Below are 20,080 nucleotides of genomic sequence, written 5' to 3' on the forward strand. Positions count from 1 at the left end.
ACTTAAAAAGCACCTAGAATAAGAAGTAAGCACCCCAGCACACTTCTTATGGTCGTGTGTGATGTAGGAAGAGGGGATGCAACCACAATTTTTTCCCAGTGGTTTGCTCAAGGCACAGCAAATTTGAAAGGGAAAATAAATAAATACCCCAGTCACCATTTCTATAAATAGAAAAAAATACATGTATTACCTGACAATGTTTGCCACTTGCTCAGCAGGCATATTTTCCACATTTTCACCATTGATTCTGAGTATTTGATCACCTGGTAAAAGTTTTCCTTCAGCTGTACTGCCTGCAGATAGTAAACAGTTTCTTATATTATTGAACAAATCGAAAAGGAGAAGGGTTAAATAAGCTTGCAGGCCAGGACTGGGATTTAAAATAGGCCAGGCCTAATAAGCTGCCATTTTTTTGCACTTTGCGCAGTGCCTTTGCGAATTTCCACAGGTCTCTGCGATCCTTTTTGGAGGACAGAGACCAGTGACTATCACAGTGAATACAGTGGCAGTGCTGTATTCATGTGGGCAGGTGGGCCGAGAAACATAGACATCTGTACCCCTCACCTACTACATGCCAGATGCTTTAAGGAGGTGCAATTGAGCCCTGTCCTTACTGCTTGTCCTATGGCAGGCAGTAAGTACAGGGCTGGTTTGTGGCCCTTTTTTTCATCCAGGGTGAGGTGCAGAGTTCAACCAGACCAGGGGAAGAAGTGCTGCATTGAACTTAAAAAAGCTTTTCTTCTTATTCTTTCCCATTCACTGTTCTTTTTCCAACCTCTTCTATTTTCCCTTATGCTATTATCTTCTTTTCTACCCTGTATTCTCTTCTCCCACCCATTTGTCTTTTCTGAATTGTATTCTACATTTTCACTTTGATTCCCATTTGTTCTGCTGCTCTCAAATTTTCCATCCCCTTACTCATTATTTTGTTTTTATGCTCCTCATTTTAGTGTTGTATTTCAGATGGCTTATTCCCTTCAATGCTCCCTAGTTATAGCTTGCTGGAAAGTGCAGAGATTGTTCCCAGCACTAAGACCAGTTTGACAAGGGATATTTTGTCAGATACTGGTTTCCAGTGGAAAACATTGGCAGATTGTCAGTCACTGATATTAGCCTAATATTAGCAAATGGCAAGTAGCCATGGCAAGCAGAACTCTGCTCTAGCTAACGTTCTAGAATGAATGATGTGCAAGTTAAGTGGTGGGATATGGGACAGCTACATGACACCACCAGCCCTCCTCATGAATGCAGTGTTACCAAACACAGGAAATATTGTATGCCTCAGAGAAGGACAGGTCAGATCTTTGCATTCGATTTTTGACCACAAAGACCTGTTTCTATGTGCTCTAAAAGCAAAGTGAAAAACACGTAGCCAGCTATTTGCCAGCTGTACTGACCAGTGCTGACTTCCTTTACTTCAACACTAAACCAAATTGAAGCACTCATTTATGCTTCTCTCACTGCAAAGTGACTGTCAAGGGAGCTATGCCAATGAGGCAAGTTGAGAAACTTGCCTCAGGCGGCAGCGCCCAGGTTTTTATTAGGGGCGGCAAATATGCCAAAAGAGACAAATTTTGGTTTTTCAATCCAAAAATTCAGGGAAATTCAGTGCAGGGAGCACAATTGCACTAGTGTCCTGCCCCCCCAGACCCCCGATGGCCCCAAAAAAGGTGAGCGTAGGGGGGAGGCAGCAAGCCACCTCAGGAGGCAAAGGGGCCAGGATCGACCCTGGTGACTATGACTATTATTGAAGTCTGTTAGAAGAATAAGGAAGAATAAGGTGCATGTGGGTTACTCTTCATTCCTGGCTCCTTTGGACCTTAAATTGTTATAGCTTCAGTTGTTAGAAATCTAGGCCATAATGTCTGTGAAAAGTACTTCATGTGACTGGTTACCATGTTATGAAATGCCCTCCCAGGAACTTCTTCCTGCATTCCCTACTTAATCCATATCTGAACTCCATATAAAGATGGTTTTTAACATTCAAATGACTTCTAACATTCAGTCAGGGGATGCAAATGTGACTAGATACCCTCTAGCTCTTGTCAAGAGCCCCATGGAAGCATGCTACAGGAGAAATCAGCTTTCCAGTGAGGCACATGCAGTGGTGTCTTAGTCTAGTACCTGTTTGACAGCCATCAAGTCCACCACATGTGACACCTGTGACTTGCATCATGACATTGCTCAGTTATTTCTATGGTGCTTTTAAGGCATACATTAATGCTGGATGTGTACAAACTACAAATTCTTCCTTGTCATAAGAATGTAAAAGGCTAATGCAATGTTTTTCAAACAATTCCAATGTTGCATTCCTGCCACATAACCAACCCAAACACTTTTAGCTAACACAATGAATATTTCCGATGAGAAATCTATTTAATTATCAGTAAATGGAGAAAGAGAAATATCCTAATGTAAATAGTTAGATGAATACAACAGGTTCTCTTACCTGCAGTGACAGCTGTGACAGTAAGGGGAGGATTTTGAGAGATGTCAAAGCCATAACTGCCAAGAAGCAGATCTTTCTCTATCACTACAGTAATCTTTAAGGAGCAGGAGGACTGATTGCGTATTGCAATTGGGCCATCACCTGTAGAGTTCCTGCTGCTTTATAGAAAAAAAGTAAAGAAACAGCATGGATAAATCATATAAACAGCAGAAGGTAGGAGAAAATAAATTATTTAAGAAAATAAGTCGTTAAAACATCATATATACAGTACTATAGGCAATGTATGTTTCCATGAAGACATTGCAATTGTTGTTTTCAATAAAGAAAATAAGGCTGATTTACTAAAATACATGCTAAATTGCACCAGTGCTGTTACATAGTTGGGTCAGTGAGGTTGTGGAATGCACTGCCGGGTGATGTTGTGATGGCTGTTTCTGTTAATGCCTTTAAGAGTGGCTTAAATGATTTCTTGGACAAGCATAATATCAAAGGCTATTGTGATACTTAAATCTATAGTTAGTGTATGAGTATGTATACATATAGTTTAAGTGTGTGTATGGATGCTGGGTTTCATTTGGAGGGTGTTTAACTTGATGAACTTTGGTAAAACCCAGCATCCAAACATACATACAGTTACACCAACCCCTCCATACACTCACATAAACTGCACATACCAATATCTATACTAATTGTAAAATTTTGGTATCACAATAGCGTTGGATATTATGCTTGTCCAAGAAATTATCCAAGCCCCTCTTAAAGGCATTAACAGAATCAGCCATCACAACATCACCTGGCAGTGTATTCCACAACCTCAATGTCCTCACTATGAAGAACCACCTACGTTGCTTCAAATTAAAGTTCTTTTCCTCTAGTCTAAAGTTGTTGTTAGTTTCTCTTTCATGGTGTATAATATCAGCAGAGACTCCCTACTTCAAATTGGTTGAAATGTACACTGTATGACATCTTATTTTAAGGACCCATTTAGCAAGGTTTGCAGTGTGGTGATCAAGATTAAGGCATGCAAGATTTTTTTGGAAAAATTAACACTTTAAAAAAAAAATTCCCAAGCATCTCTTTAAAGTACCATACTGAGCCAAAAAAAAGAGGGATGCTATCTGACCTTCACAGCTCTTCAATAAAGGCATCAGTTAACGTCACAAGGACTGGTGGTACCTGAGATGTGAAATATAAAATAACCTTTTATGGATGGGACCATACAAAAATTAATTTATGCATATTATTTGCACATTCCTTTGTATACATGCCACATGTTACAGGGAACACTAACTCACTGTCAATGTCACTGGTCACACAGTCACACAATGTCAATGCGTAAATCGTGCCCCCCACGCTGAGCCAGAACTAGGGGTAGGCAACCCTTCCATGTTGAGAAACAGCCCCGATATTTATACTTATTCACTAGCTTTACTCACTTGTGGGAAGAGATTTTTTTTTTCCTCTCATGTTATGGGTTAGTTGAAAATTGCTAAAACAGATGAAAGCTACATGACGTTGAAGGTGGCTGTATATGATATATTATTTACTGTATATGTGGAAATCCTTTTGTGAATGCACCTTCATAAGACACAGAAAGTTCAAAGGATATTAACAGTGAACAGGTGCAGATGTTCCTTCTATTGTACCCAAAGAATAATGTGATGTCATTTATTTCTTGCTTCTCATTACCATCAGATAAATGCACAATTTAGCACTGGACATTCACTTAGAAACACACACCTATGGAGTGTTAAACAGTTTTTCTTTCATTTTTAAGTTATTGTAAGTGAAAGCCTGGCTCCCTAGGCACTCAAGTAGGACACTTTCTTTTATTTTTATAAAGAACTTTCATCCACCCTGGCACATCTCTGTTCTCCAGATATCAGAGAACTGGCTGCCTCCTATTGAGTTATGGCTTTTGATCAGCAATGCTACACAGCATTATGAAGTGATCAAAGCTAAAGCTAAGCAGATCTATCTGAGGGTAAGTAACAAGAAAAGAAGCACAACTTAGTCCCTTAGATTGGCATATTTCCTGCCATGATGTCCAAAATAACTCATATTATCTTCGAGAATATTGAAAAATTACAAATATTGTTATATGGAGACCACTACTATATAATTCCTCTCTAGGGTCACCGTAATAAATTGTGGGGCCCCATATATGCAAAAACCAGAATCCTCCTTTTTTTCAGACTTTTTCCCTGTACCTCTCAATTTTTTCAAAACACCGAATCGGATTTTTGGACTAAACACAAATTTTTCGAGATTTATTATACCCCGATGCTGAAGAAAGCCTAAATCTGCAAATCCGCCATCTCAGACCTGTCAAGGTCCTGTATAAGTCAATGGGAGAGGTATCATGGTTTGCGCTGAGTTTCTCCCAAAAATCTGAAAGATTCAGGGTTTTAGGACAAAAACCTGGAAAAATCTAGAGATTCTGGGAAGAAGTCAGAAAAATTGGAAGATTCAGGTTTTTGCTTGATTTTATCGTGTTTTTTTCCGTTTGTATTAATACATAAGGTCAAATTGTGCATGGGAGTTTGGTTGTGGTTTTTATTTTTTCTAAAAAATATGAGATAAATTCTGAATTTAGTAAATAACCCCCCAAATCAAGTCAAGTGAGGGCCACATCAGCGTGTTGATGGCGATCTCTCCTAACCAGACCTCCTAAAAACATGGATGGTCAAATCGGTCAAAGTTCTGCTTTTTTTGGCCACTTTGCCAGACAAGTGGATTTATCTGTGTATGATCACATTGATTTAATAGTACCCACCTCCAAGGAGCCCTGGTTATTAGTGCAATGCCATGCCAGGCCCCTGGGGGAGTGTCCTACATACTAATTGGACAAACCTGAGCTCTGTCTGTCCATACCCCGTTAAAACTAAACACACCTTCCTTAATCAGCCCAAGTGTCTTCTAGCATTCAACTGGGTCTCCGATAGGGCTCCCCCCTGTACCTCCCACCCCCCCAAGAATGACCTAGGTATTCTTCTGTATCTCTCTATCTATACCTATATAATTCCATGTTATTCTATTTCAAACTAGCTGTTCATTTCCATAGACATAAAACCTGTTCCCATTAAAAAACTGACTAACAATAGAAGGTGTAATCTATAAAGGTGGTTATTCGAATCATATCATAATTTTATACTTTGCCTGCTACACATTCACGTGGTGAGGAGTAAAATAATATACAGTAATTACATTTTAACAGCAGCTAAGGAGCAGTTTTAAAAAAATCAAGTTGGTTGTTTTTTTGGATTCAAGAAAAAGATTGTATTAAAAAACATGACTATACAATTTACCTCTGAAAAGAACTGGGATATCAAAAACAATTAAAAATATACAAACTATATTATAATTAGTAAAATATGGATGGCTCTTTACCATTTCATGCCAACCACAATAAAATAATTTTACTTACTTATGTAAAAACAATGTAAATACAACAGAGTTCTCAGTGTAAATAGCTTGCCAGCATACAGGGGGTACCTTCTATAGTGCTTTGACCAGCTTCTTCCCTTTCTAGTAAAAAAGGGCATTTAAATAAGCAGCTTATTTTAAGCTTACCATGATGTGTTATCTCTTGATCTTCGTAGCCATCTTACTACCATCTGTTCTATGCGATGTCCTTTCCGGGTCTGTAATGTGTTTGTTTCTAGATCTTCCATTTACCTAATGGTATTTGGATAAACAACTGAATGTCACTTTTATTATGTCCACATACAGTACTGTATATATTCAGTACTGCTAGCTCACAGATATTGTATTTTCAAACATTACTTCAAACATCCCAGATATGGACACACTTTTACTCTACAAGTATTTTTTGTTGTTTTTTTTTGTTCAAAAGGTTAATAGCAATGCTTATAGAGAATGAAATACCCCTGTACTGAATTAAATGTTCATGACACAAACGCAATAGTTAAATGTAAATGATAATGTATGTGAAATACCCACCAGGTTTGAGTAATAAATAGATTTCTAACTGTATTTATAACCATATTACCTTTAGATCCTATTTATGACTGTATTTTAAATTCTACTATACCCCATATAGTCCATAGACTGTATATTATAGGGGAAGGTTCATATCATTGTAAGAAATTTGCTGCATGGCAGAAATCAGTGGTTAACACCTGCTCTTGCGTCTTGTAACACCCAACAGTGGCAATTTGTTCCTGTTTTGTCACACATTAGTAAATTAGTCAAATTAAAGGGATGGTTCACCTTCAGGTTAACTTTTAATATGTTATAGAATGGCCAATTCTAAGCAACTTTTCATTATTTAGTTTTTATAGTTTATCAATTATTTGACTTCTTCTCCTGACTCTTTCTAGCAAAAAGGGGTCATTGACCCAGTCTAAAAACAAATGCTCAGTAAAGCTACAAATTTATTGTTATTGCTACTTTTTATTACTCATCTTTCTATTCTGACCCTCCCCTGTTAATAATCCATTTTCTCATTCAAATCAATGCATGGTTGCTAGGGTAATTTGAACCCTAGCAACCAGATTACCGAAATTGCAAAATGGAGAGCAACTGAATAAAAAGCTAAATAACTCAAAAACCACAAATAATAAAAAATGAAAACCAATTGCAAATTGTCTCAGAATATCACTCTCTACATCATACTAAAAGTTAATGCAAAGGTGAACAACCCTTTAATTTTTACTACACCCAAGGGCACATGTATGTCTACAAATGTAGTTGCGTGCTCACAATTTCCCTGCAGTCAGTTTTATGCAAAACCATTTTCATTAAAGTGATTGCGTCAAAATGTACTCCTTACACTGTCTTATACAGTAGTTGTATTTGGTGCTATTCAGTCCTTTCTGCCTTCCCTTCTGAATTGAGTGGTGCTGTGCCTATTGACGCAGGGCATCCTCGGAGCTACCGAACCAGGTGGTCGTTTAGTGGTTACCACTGTGCCCTGTGTCATTCGGCTCCATTCCGTTGTGGCGAAGGAATAGGGTGCACAAGTCACACCGGAAGTGATCCAGGCATATTTAGAAAATATTTGGCAAAAATGTGCCGGATTTGTGACGAAGCACATTCACAGTTAATGTAATTTTGGTGTATTGCCCTCAACTGCAATAGGTGCCTCTGTCCTTTGCAACCACAGTAATGCTGGAATTCTGGGAAATAAATGCTGTACTGTGGGGAAAATCATGGCAGTTGTTTGAAATTGCACTTTGCTCACTGTGCTTGTAGATGTGCACGTGCCTTCTAGTTTTCAATTTTGTTTAGTGTTTGAGAATAAAGAATATGGAGCATTTATTTTTAATAATGTATGTCGGGAAGTGTTTCCCGAACTGGATGAGTACATTCTTTGTGGCATCTTGGTAGCTGGTGTCTACGATAGGTTGTCAGTAGAGAGGCAGTCAAAAGGTAAGCTAAAATGTATATGGGAAAATTCTTTTGAAACCATTTGTATTCTCTTTAGAGGACTGGTTATGAACTCATGTTCAATTGTATCAATTCATGTATCATTTTTAATCAGTGTATATTGTAGCATTCTATTTCTGTTTATAACCAGTTGCAACTTTTTAACCATTGCTTTTTGTCTAATGTCATCTTTTGAGCAGGAACAATAAAGTAAAAATTATTATTTTTGGTTATATTTTAAATTTTAAATAAATCAACTCAGTGTTCAATTTCAATTGATTAATTCATTTTTATATATCAATTTCAATTAATATACTGATCTGATTATGTTTATTGTATATATTTTTGCAAATTAATGACACAGACAGGCTCCTATGTTTTTTTTAGGATATATTGGAGTACTTGCATAGGCCGGACACAATTCTAATAATTAGAAGTATCATACAGCACTGAACATTGTTAAACTGAGACTCCTTTAATCATGGCAGATAACACACACAGGAGTGGAGCGGTGGGGGCTGCACAAAAAACACAAAATGAGCAGGAAAAATCACAGCAGCCCAAAGCAGCCAGATGGGAAAAAGCACGTTCCATTTTCAATGAACATTCTGTCTTGGGCGATAATGAGGAACCCCAGATATCATCACAAAAGGGGAAATCGTCCACAGAGATGCATATGTTGTTTAAAAAATTACAGAAAATGAAAACCAGGGATCTGAAATTGGGATGGGAACAAGTTACTTTACAAAACTATATTGAAGCAAAACGGATCCAGAGAGGATTGCGTATAAAAAAGTTCCCAGCTTTTGAGATACAGGACAAAACATTAATGGACGCTTGTTATAGTACCTTGGCTGATTGTTCGTTCAAATTGATGGACATATTAATTAATAAATATGACAAAGAACAAGATAGAATACATCTGGAAATAATAGAATTATACAAAAACCTGGAATCATACAAAGACCTATTGGATTATGATAAATATAATAAAAGAATTGATAGTGACATAGAAAATTTGGAGAAAAAAATTATGGATATAAAACAAAAAAATTTTTTATGAGACAAAGCTGATTATGAACAAAACAGGGTCTTCTCATGGGGGATGAAATTGAATCCACAGAAAGGCAGATGGGAGAGATTAAAACCAGCAATCAAAACCCGGGGCCCTTATAGATCCCCCTATAGGGGGAACATGAGAGATCCGGATGATATAAATGATGACTCTGATAATATTTCTGCAAGTGTCTCTTTTTTAGCGACATCCGGGAGCGACTTGGAGGATACCCAGGAAGAAGAATTACAGAAGGGGACACACGGAATCAAAAAGACAAGAGAAGAAAGAGAGGCAAGAGAGGAAGAAGAAAAATCAGCAACGAATATGAAATCAAAAACAAGAACAAAGACCAACAAGAAATACAGATAAGAAGAGATCAAGATACACAGGAGGACTTGGTAATCAATTTATCTGACTATGAACTTACCCCTGATGAGTTGAGAGTATTGAATAAGGGTCTAACATTCTGTCCCTCTAACCATTTTTCTCTAACAGATTCTATTATAGATGTAAATATGCTAGTGAGGACCCTAGCATTAAAAAGATTCTTTTACATACGTAATAGAAATATTGAACATCAATCACCAGTCAATACAGATAGTGATTTCCTAACCCAAGATGTATTAGAGGTCATAGATCAACTGAATATGAATAATACAACTGATGTTATGCATGTAATGGGTGAAATAGAGACTAGTTCTAATACCAGAATAATACATACAGATTTAAAGGTAAAATCGCACTTCAATCCCACAACACATCAGGGACCCTTTGTGGAGAGATTCTATGACTTGGTGATCGCAGAGTTAAAAGCATTGTCTGACAAACATAAAGTCACAGGTATGAATAATTTAAGTAAACAAGAACACCAAGCAATAGAATCTTTGAAGATAAATAACAATATAGTAATAAGAAATTCGGATAAAGGGGGTTCCATAGTCATCTTGAACCGGGAGTACTATGTATCTGATATCAGGCAACAACTTGAAGATATTAATTACTATGGTAAATTGGATAGTGATCCTACATTACTTTTTCAGAAAAAACTATTTGATTTTTTACAATATGGTAGAACTGAGGGTGTACTAAATTATAATGAATTACAATACTTAAGGGTAGAGTGTCCCAAGATCCCCATCTTTCACACCTTCCCCAAGGTACATAAGGATCCACATAGACCCCAGGGACGACCAATAATTGCAGGCATTGGATCACTTAATGAGAAATTGAGTGAATATGTTGATAAACTGATACAACCAATGGTGGTAAGTTTACCTTCATATCTGAGAGACAGTGGGGATGCGATCAGCAAATTGATAGATATCGAATGGAAGGAGGGCTACACCTGGGTCACAATGGATGTCTCAGCTTTATACTCATCTATATTACATCATGGGTTACATGCCTTATATTTTTGGTTAAGAGAGTTGAATCTATACACTCCCAAACAGAATCAGTATATAGTGGATGCAGTGGATTATTTGTTAAGACATAATTATTTTATGTTTGATGGCCAATACTACCTGCCAGGTGTGGCACAGCAATAGGGGCAAAGTTCGCCCCTTCATATGCCAACCTCTTCATGGGGTGGTTTGAAACACATTATATTCTCACAGACAGTAACCCGTATAGAAAAAATATTAAAAGCCACCATCGCTATATCGATGACTTGATTGTAATCTGGGATGGGAGTGAGCAATTATTGGAAAAGTTTGTACAATATTGTAATGATAATAATAACAACATACGCTTCACATATAAGAGTGATAAACTATCAATGGATTTCCTAGACATACAATTTAAAATCAAAGATTCACACATTCTTACTGATGTGTACAGAAATACTATAAGTAGGAATTCATTATTACACAGGAACAGTAGCCATCCTGAACCTTTGCTGAGAGGTGTACCGACTGGTCAGTTCATTCGACTCAGACGGAACTGTACCACTTGGGACACCTTTCACCAGAGTTCTATGGAACTATGGGACAGACTTATTTCCAGGGGATATGAAATTGACTGTGTCAAAAAAGCCTATGAGAATGCGATAAGGAAAAATAGGGCTGACTTACTTAAGACACCAAAATATCCTAGACAACAACAAAACGATAGAAAGATGAGATTTATAACTACAAACAGTACCGAGGCAAAACAAATACAAAAAATAATCTATAAACATTGGTCACTACTCCGAAGAGATCCCATTTTATCTTCTATGGATCTGAAGAAACCTCAGATAGTATACAGACGAAGTCTTAATTTAAGAGATAAACTAGCACCAAGTATGTTACCAGACATTAACAAAGAGGGTAATGCGAATTGGATGAAGATCCTGGGTACTTACAAATGTGGAGCCAATGTATGTAAATGCTGTCGTTTCATTAATAGATCAGATCAGTTCAAAAGTACGAATACACAAAAACTTTATAAGAACAGGATGTATGCCAACTGTAGAACTATGAATGTGATATATCTAGCCACATGTAAGTGTGGACAACAGTATGTAGGCAAAACCACTAGGAGATTCAAGGACCGAGTTCTAGAGCATTTAGCGTGCATTAATAGGAGAGACATTTCATCTGCAGTAGCCGAACATGTAATAGATAAACATCAAGCGATGGAACATTTTGTAACCTTCCAAGTCATAGAGGCGATTAGACTTGGTAAAAGAAAAGGAGACATAGAAGGTATACTGTCTAAGAGGGAATTTTATTGGATATTAACATTGAACACTGTTAAACCAAAGGGTCTTAACAAAGAAGCAGCTATAAAGTATTTCTTAAGATGATTATATGTCTTGTAATATCATTTAACATCAACATTTATTTATATTTCCTATCACAGCCAACACTATTCAATTACAACAATATGCGAAGATATTTCTTATAGAATGAGACAAAATGATGAAATTGAAGCTTTTCCAATATCTACTATTTTTATACAATCCTAATGACATATACCAATTTCAATTGACACAAGTTGATAAAGTATCTAACTTAGACGAGTAAAGATTGAAAACCAAATGATATATGCCATAATTAATAGGATAGGATTGATGAATTAATCAAATTAAGTATATATAAAAAAGTTGTTGTTTTTTTAAAAAAAAACATAGGAGCCTGTCTGTGTCATTAATTTGCAAAAATATATACAATAAACATAATCAGATCAGTATATTAATTGAAATTGATATATAAAAATGAATTAATCAATTGAAATTGAATACTGAGTTGATTTATTTAAAATTTAAAATATAACCAAAAATAATAATTTTTACTTTATTGTTCCTGCTCAAAAGATGACATTAGACAAAAAGCAATGGTTAAAAAGTTGCAACTGGTTATAAACAGAAATAGAATGCTACAATATACACTGATTAAAAATGATACATGAATTGATACAATTGAACATGAGTTCATAACCAGTCCTCTAAAGAGAATACAAATGGTTTTAAAAGAATTTTCTTATTTATATCTATTTAATGATTTTATACATTCACTTTAAAGTACAGATATGAACACAATGGTTTGCTTAATATAAGGCTTTGTAAAAAAACACGTTTATATAACAAATATATGATTTGATTATTTAAATTAATCACCACGATATGATATACATTTTCGTTGTTTTTTTCAATTTATTGTATAAATAATATAAAATGCATGGTTATATCAAGTAATTTTTAAACTTTCAATTTTTAATCGTGTTATCAGTATTTCGAACGATATATGAATAATAAGTATTGATCATTAATGAAGTTTGAATACACCTGTATTTTTTGAGCACTGATGTTAGTCACTGTTGCTATTTAAGTCTAGAGTCATGTGATATTCACTGACTCTGAGGAAGTGCCAGTGGATCCGGCAAGAAACGCGTAAGTCAGCGTGCATACCCACCGCCCAAACCCTTACCTGTGTGTATGATGAAATAAAGCCTGAATTTTGCATTTAACACTGTTGTCCGAGTGATGTCCAGGATCTGCGCCGCAAATGCGAGAGTGTGATGAATTCAGTAGAGGATACCGGCACGAAGTAACCGGCGTCTCGTAAAGGCCGCGACTGGATGGACACAGCTGATCCGGGTGAGCTCCGATGCGAACCGCATCTTTTTCTTTTTTCGTTAAAATGTATATGGTAATGCTTTTACTTTTGTTATTACTGTTATTTAAAATTTAATTTTTTTTTAATTTGTGTAACCAGGTTGGGGCTAAAAGTAGGCTATTACAATTGGGCAATTTTAAAAGCATCAACATTTTCTGATGGTCATATAAAATCATGCTGAAGTTTATTATAGTTTTTAGATTATTATAGTTTTTAGTACAGGTATGGGACCTGGTATGCAGAATGCTCGGGACCTGGGATTTTCTGAATAACCGATCTTGCTGTAATTTGGATCTTCATACTTTTAGGGGGTTATTTATCAAGGTCCGAATTTATCTCAGTATTTCTAATATCCAACTTTGAGCAACTCCGAATTACCGAATGGACCTTATTTATGTAGAAAAAAAGCCTGAAAAAATAGGTTCAGGCAAAACTTCTGGTATTCAGAGCATAATAAATAGCCCCCTTAGTCTACTAGAATATCATGTAAACATTAAATAAACCCAATAGGCAGTTTTTTTCTCCAATAAGGTTTAATTAAATCTTAGTTTGGATCAAGTAGAAGATACTGTTTTATTAATACAGAGAAATAGGAAATCATTTTTTAAAATGTTAATTATTTGGGTAAACTTGAGTCTATGGGAGACAGCCTTTCTATAATTTGGAGCTTTCTGAATAACAGGTTGCCGGATAACAGATCCCATAACTGTATATCGTAAATGTGCTCATTCACATTATCCAAATGTGCAGAGATTTCTGAATGCTACATCATTCTGAATATATAATTAGTCCACTTAGTGCACTCATGTTTCCAACAGACTAATAATATTTCACATGAAAGGCTCCAATGATTATATATATATATATATATATATATATATATATATATATATATATATATATATATTTATATATATATATATATATATATATATATATATATATATATATATATATGACTTTTTATGTTAAAAAGATTTCTTCTGCCCGAGAACTCTTATAATTATAAAGTCTTCTGAAAGGTACGTCATTATTTATGATGTATTAAATAATGTAAGAAAAGTGGTATAAAATGGCAATCATAAAGATTCTTGCTCTAAATCTAGCCACACTAAAGAAAATGTTCACTAATTGATTATTTCGTCCACCTGCATTGTGGGTGTGTTTGGGAGGTGGGTGTTAGCTGGGTGAGACTTTAAAAACCTTTCACTTGTGTAAGTTTGTATCTTGATAAAGGCTCCATGCGAGGGCCGAAACGTTGATGTAATAAAAGCTTTATCTTTTTGAAGAAAATCCTGGTGTGCTTCAGCTTTTTCTGCCTTTGGATATTTGATTTCTGAACTGCACCCAGGTATGTAACTTTTGAAGTGTGTGCTAAAGCCTTTCACAGCATATATATATATATATTTATGTTAAAAAGATTTCTTCTGCCCGAGAACTCTTATAATTATAAAGTCTGAAAGGTATGTCATTATTTATGATGTATTAAATAATGTAAGAAAAGTGGTATAAAATGGCAATCATAAAGATTCTTGCTCTATGTCTGGATATATAAAATGAAATACTTTAGTTCCCCTTAGTTTTCTCCTGTGTTACTATATTTTTAAGTTGTGCTTCTGTTTGACTCTCCTCTGAAGAGTGACAGCATGGGATCCTCAAAGCAACTCTCAAAAGATCTGAAAACAAAGATTGTTCAGTATAATGGTTTAGGGGATGGCTACAAAAAGCTATCTCAGGGGTTTAACTGTCAGTTTCAACCGTAAGGAATGTAATCAGAAAACGGAAGGCCACAGGCACAGTTGCTGTAAAACCCAGGTCTGGCAGGCCAAGAAAAATACAGAAGCAGCATATGCGGAGGATTGTGAGAATGGTTACAGACAACCAAAAAGATCATCTCCAAAGACCTGCAAGAACATCTTGCTGCAGATGGTGTATCTGTACATCATTCTACAATTCAGTGCAATTTGCACAAAGAACATCTGTATGGCAGGGTGATGAGAAAGAAGACCTGCAAGATGTTCTTGCAGGTCTTTGGAGATGATCTTTTTGGTTGTCTGTAACCATTCTCACAATCCTCCGCATATGCTGCTTCTGTATTTTTCTTGGCCACTTGTTGTATGCAAAAGCTTATTTAGACAAGCCACAGTTATTTTGGAACAAAGTGCTTTGGACTGATGAGACAGAAATTTAGTTATTTGGTCATAACAAAAAGCACTTTGCATGGTGGAAGAAGAATACTGCATTCCAAAAAAACAAAACACCGGCTACCTACTGTCAAATTTACTGGAGGTTCCATCATGCTGTGGGGATGTGTAGCTAGTTCAGGGACTGGGACCCTTGTTAAAGTACAGGGTCGGATGAATTCAACCCAATATCAACAAATTCTTCAGGATAATGTTCAAGCATCAGTCATAAAGTTATGCAGGGGTTGAATATTCCAACAAGACAACGACCCTAAACACATATCGAATCTACAAAGGCATTTATGCAGAGGGAGAAGTACAATATTCTGAAATGGTCGTCACAGTCCCCCGATTTGAATATCATCAAAAATCTATGGGGTAATTTGAAGCAGGCTGTCCATTCTTGGCAGCCATTAAAATTATCTTAACTAGAGAGATTTCGTATGGACGAATGGTCAAAAAGAATCCAGACATTCATCAAAGGCTATTGGAGGCATCTAGAGGCTGTTACATTTGCAAAAGGACTCAACTAAGTATTGATGTAATATCTCTGTTGGGGTGCCCAAATGTATGCACCTGTCTAATTTTGTTATGTTGCATATTGCATATTTTCTGTTAATCCAATAAATTTTATGTCACTGCTGAAATACTACTGTTTCCATAAGGCATGTTATATTTTAAAAGGAAGTTGCTACTTTGAAAGCTCAGCCAATGATAAACAAAACTCCAAATAATTAAGAGGGGTTCCCAAACATTTTCATGTTACCCTTATGTAACAGATCCATCTACACCATGCCTTCTTTCACAGTCTCACTTCAGCATTTATGATCACTTCCATGAGAAGCTGATGGGTTCAGTTCAAGAGGTGGTAGTAGTTAAACATATGGTCAGAGTGGGTCTAGTTACTTGGTAAGTAAGATGGTCATACACAGGACAATATTATTAAGGATGGATCAGTAGCTTATTAGGTCATGTGTGAGAGCAAACCAAAACTGGGCAGATACCTATCATTCAGGTAGGAAACTCCACTTGTAAAGATCCTTATCCTATCGCTGAGATGCACAGAACCACCAAACACAAGTGAAACATTATGTAAGGTCCCTTGGAAATCTGGGAGGCATTTATGTAAGTACTGTATATATTCTTATAAAAGTTCTTCAAAAACATATACAAAAATTCATGGTTTATGAGTATATTTAGATTTTTTTTCTTCATGCTATGATAAATATGACCATTTGGATTTTCAGTTGAACTATATATACCCTTTTATTACAGACTTTAAAATAATTTCCCATAAGCTAGTCTTGATTTATTTCTATCAATTGCTCATCTAATTATTTATAGGTTAAATTGTGAAGGAAAGCCTGAAGCAAAAGAGATAGAGAAGAGTAACTAAGACACTTTATACAGTGACAACTTGTAAACATAATCACACTTTATAAATATGAAAATATTTATATCTGTTTTGGAATAACAGATATGATGTCTGGTACCGGATATGAGGATGATGCTTCTGCTTATTAATTTACCAGTCACAACCTGGCGAACTAGACTTTGGCAAAAAGGATAAAAGAGAAACTTTCAGGAATGTTCTCTAGTGCTGAGGTTTTTTACTAGCGAGGTGTCTTTTACATCTTTTAGTAAATTGGCAATGTCGTTGCAAACTGTCATATTGGCAAACTTTTGCCAAAGAAGCACAATTTGCTCATTAGTAAATCTGCCCCTTAGTTCCAACAAACGATAGAGAGCAGTGGTGCCCAGGTGAGTGCCAGAAAGTGGCACTCATCGTATATATTCAGTTAAAACAAGTTATTAGATATATTAAAAAAATCAGTCAATGTTAAGAAACTCTTCTGGAGCAATCAGTGATATGTGATTCATAACCACTTCACCAAAAGCTATAGTGCCCCCTCCTGGTACTTACCAGTTTAAAGTAAGATAAGACACGTACCATATTAAAACCATTTTCAATTAACATAAAAAACTTGAAGAAATATATACAACTCGTGCTCAAATAAATCTTCCTTTCCATCTGCCTAGTGTTAGGAAAAATGCTGTCTGTACATAGCCTATTGCAGAGTAAAACACACTGCTTATCAGAACTGCAGGTTTAAACAAGATTTAATAACAAAAAAAACCTGAAAATATAGAACAGGCAGGAAACAAAGTCCATGAACAGGCCAAGGGTCAGAGCTGGCAGCAATCAAACAGATCCATATAACACCAAAGGTCTTGGGCGGGAGGCAAATGTACAGAGTCAAGTAGCAGGCCACGGTCAAGGTCAAACCGGGAGGTCAGATAATGGGGAACAAGGTCAAGACAGGAACAGGAACTTAAGTACAGGGGCCTCAGGCAGTAGCAGCCCCTGAAATGCCCCTTGGTTTCCAGGGAACCCTGACAGTCGCTTTTCTCTTTTCTATCTTTTAGCCTAGAGTTATTTTGCAATGTATTCCCACCTGGGCGACCATACGACTGTGTAATCTACGTAGGTTTTTATGTATGGAAGCTGTTATTTCTTCCATTAAACATATTTCATTTACCAAAGCATACCAATTCTCTAAGGTTGGTGGATTTTCTTTTCTCCAGTTCATAGGTATTAAAGCTTTTGCCGCAATTAGTAGTTGGAGTAGGAGAAATCTTGTCTTACTATCTTTTGGTTCATATCTATAAAATAACAATATTGCAGTGGCTTCCAGAGTGACTGGTGATTTAATAATTTTCGTACAGATCTCTGATATTTGGGACCAGTAATCTGAGAGTTTCGGGCATGAATACCACAGATGTTCAAGGCTCCCTGTTCCTGAGTTACATCTCCAGCATATATCTGATGGTAATAAGTTACATTTATATAACATTGCTGGAGTTCTGTACCATCTTGTCAGTAATTTATGCAAATATTATTGGAATCTGTGACTTATGGAGCATTTTGCAGTAGTATGGAAAATTTAACCCATTTAACCCATTCCTCATTTTTAAATGTTCTATTCAATTCTAGTTCCCAAGCTTTTGTTAATAATGGAAGTTGGTTGTACTTGATTTCTCTTAGTAATTTATAGAATATTGACAAAGTATGTCTAATATCTATTTCTGTATTACATACCCTTTCAAAACCTGTTAGCTTCCTACATTTTGATTTATCTAATTTCAAAGCTTTTAAATAATGATTCACCTGTTGTATTCTCCAGTTGTCACCCTGTATCCAATGATCTTTATTTTTCATAACCTTAGGGACTGGGTCTCCCTCTGAGGGAAGAAAGTTCTGTATTGTGTGGTTATAAAGGCCGAATTATTCTTATATTTTGAATCGATTCTACCTGGTAAGTATTCATCGTTTTGGACTAGGGGTATCAAGGGTGAAGGATATGGAGCTAATTCATATTGTGTATTTAATTTGTTCCATTTGTCTAAACAATTATGTATCAACATGTGAGCATTTGCTTCTTTGGGGATTTTATCTTTCTTATTCCAAATTAATCCTTTTAATGACCCCCTTATCCACATGTCTTCCATATATCTCCATTGAATAGTAGAGTTAATTTTTTTGTATTCTATCATTTTGGCTAGGATGCTTGCCTGGTAATATGATTCAAAGTCTGGCATACTTAGGCCACCTTGTAATTTTGATCTATATAGAGTTGTTTTTCGTATTCTACTTCTCTTCTGTTCCCATATATAAGAATTTACTACTGCATTTATTTCTTTAAAGTAGGCTTTTTAAATCAGTATTCGGAGTGCGTTAAACAAATAGAGAAATTTAGGTAGAATTTACATTTCGATTGTATTAATTCTTCCATTCCATGTTATTTTTTTCAGTGTCCAGGATTTCAATATTTCTTTAGTATCTGCCAAGAGTGGAGGATAGTTAAATTCGAATAATTTTTTTTGGATCTGCTGAAATTTTGATTCATTACTATGTAATATAGGACTCCTGCCATTTAAATTTGAATTTACCCCTTAAAGTTTTGAGTAACTCTGGAGTTGTTACTATAGGTAATGCTTCTGATTTGTCCATGTTTATTTTATAGTTGGAGCAGTAACCATATTGTGTTAACTCTTTTATAACATTAGGGATTGTTTTTAATGGGTTTGTTATTATTAATAATAGGTAATCGTCAAAAGCTGCTGCTTTAAATTCTTTCCCTTCAATTTTTAAACCTGCAATCTCTAGGTTGTTCCTAATTCCTATTAACAGGAATTCCATACAGATTATGTATAAGAGTGGGGATAAGGGGCATCCTTGCCTTGTGCCGTTTCGGATTTCAATTGAATCTGACAGCAGACTATTTACTCTTATTTGAGCTGATGGGACTGTATACATTGACATAATCTTAGTTTGAAATTTTTTAGGTAAACCTATAGCTACCAGTGCTTTTGACAGGAAGGACCAGTCTATTCGATTGAAGGCCTTCTCGGCATCTGTAGATAATATTATGGTGGGTACTTTAAATTTCTGGCTCCATAGTATCCAATTGATAACTTTATTTGTATTCTCCTTTGCCTCTCTTCCATGTACAAACCCCACTTGGTCTCTTTGAATTATCTGGGGTAATATTGGTTTTAATCTCTGGGCCAGAATGTTTGCTTATAATTTAAGATCTACATTAAGTAGGGATATTGGTCTATAATTATTACATAACTCCTGGTCTTTTCCTGCTTTCGGTATTACCACTATGTGTGCTAGTAGGAATTTCTTATTTGGGGGCGCTTCCATTGAGAGTGTATTTAACAGAGGCTGCAACAAGGGAATAAGTTTGTTTTTATTAATTTTATAGCCATCTGGGCCTGGAGCCTTATTCAATTTTAGTGTTTTGATTGCTTGCTCAATTTCCTCTATTGTTTTGGTCAACTGTTCTATACTCTCTTCAGGTATAATTGGAGGTGTGTTTCTTCCTTTTTAACC

General features: G+C 35.8%; 1 protein-coding gene across 1 annotated transcript in view; it reads right to left on the bottom strand.

Annotated features, from left to right (window-relative positions):
- Positions 1-20,080, bottom strand: part of LOC108703692 (FERM and PDZ domain-containing protein 1-like) — a 92,244-nt gene that overhangs the window by 21,880 nt on the left and 50,284 nt on the right. Inside the window, 3 exon segments of the mRNA XM_018239861.2 lie at positions 191-293; positions 2,450-2,607; positions 6,023-6,127. Coding sequence (XP_018095350.2) covers positions 191-293; positions 2,450-2,607; positions 6,023-6,123 — 362 coding nt within the window. The 5' untranslated portion in view covers positions 6,124-6,127.

Source organism: Xenopus laevis, chromosome 1S (genome assembly GCF_017654675.1).
Source record: "Xenopus laevis strain J_2021 chromosome 1S, Xenopus_laevis_v10.1, whole genome shotgun sequence".
Lineage (NCBI taxonomy): Eukaryota > Metazoa > Chordata > Amphibia > Anura > Pipidae > Xenopus > Xenopus laevis.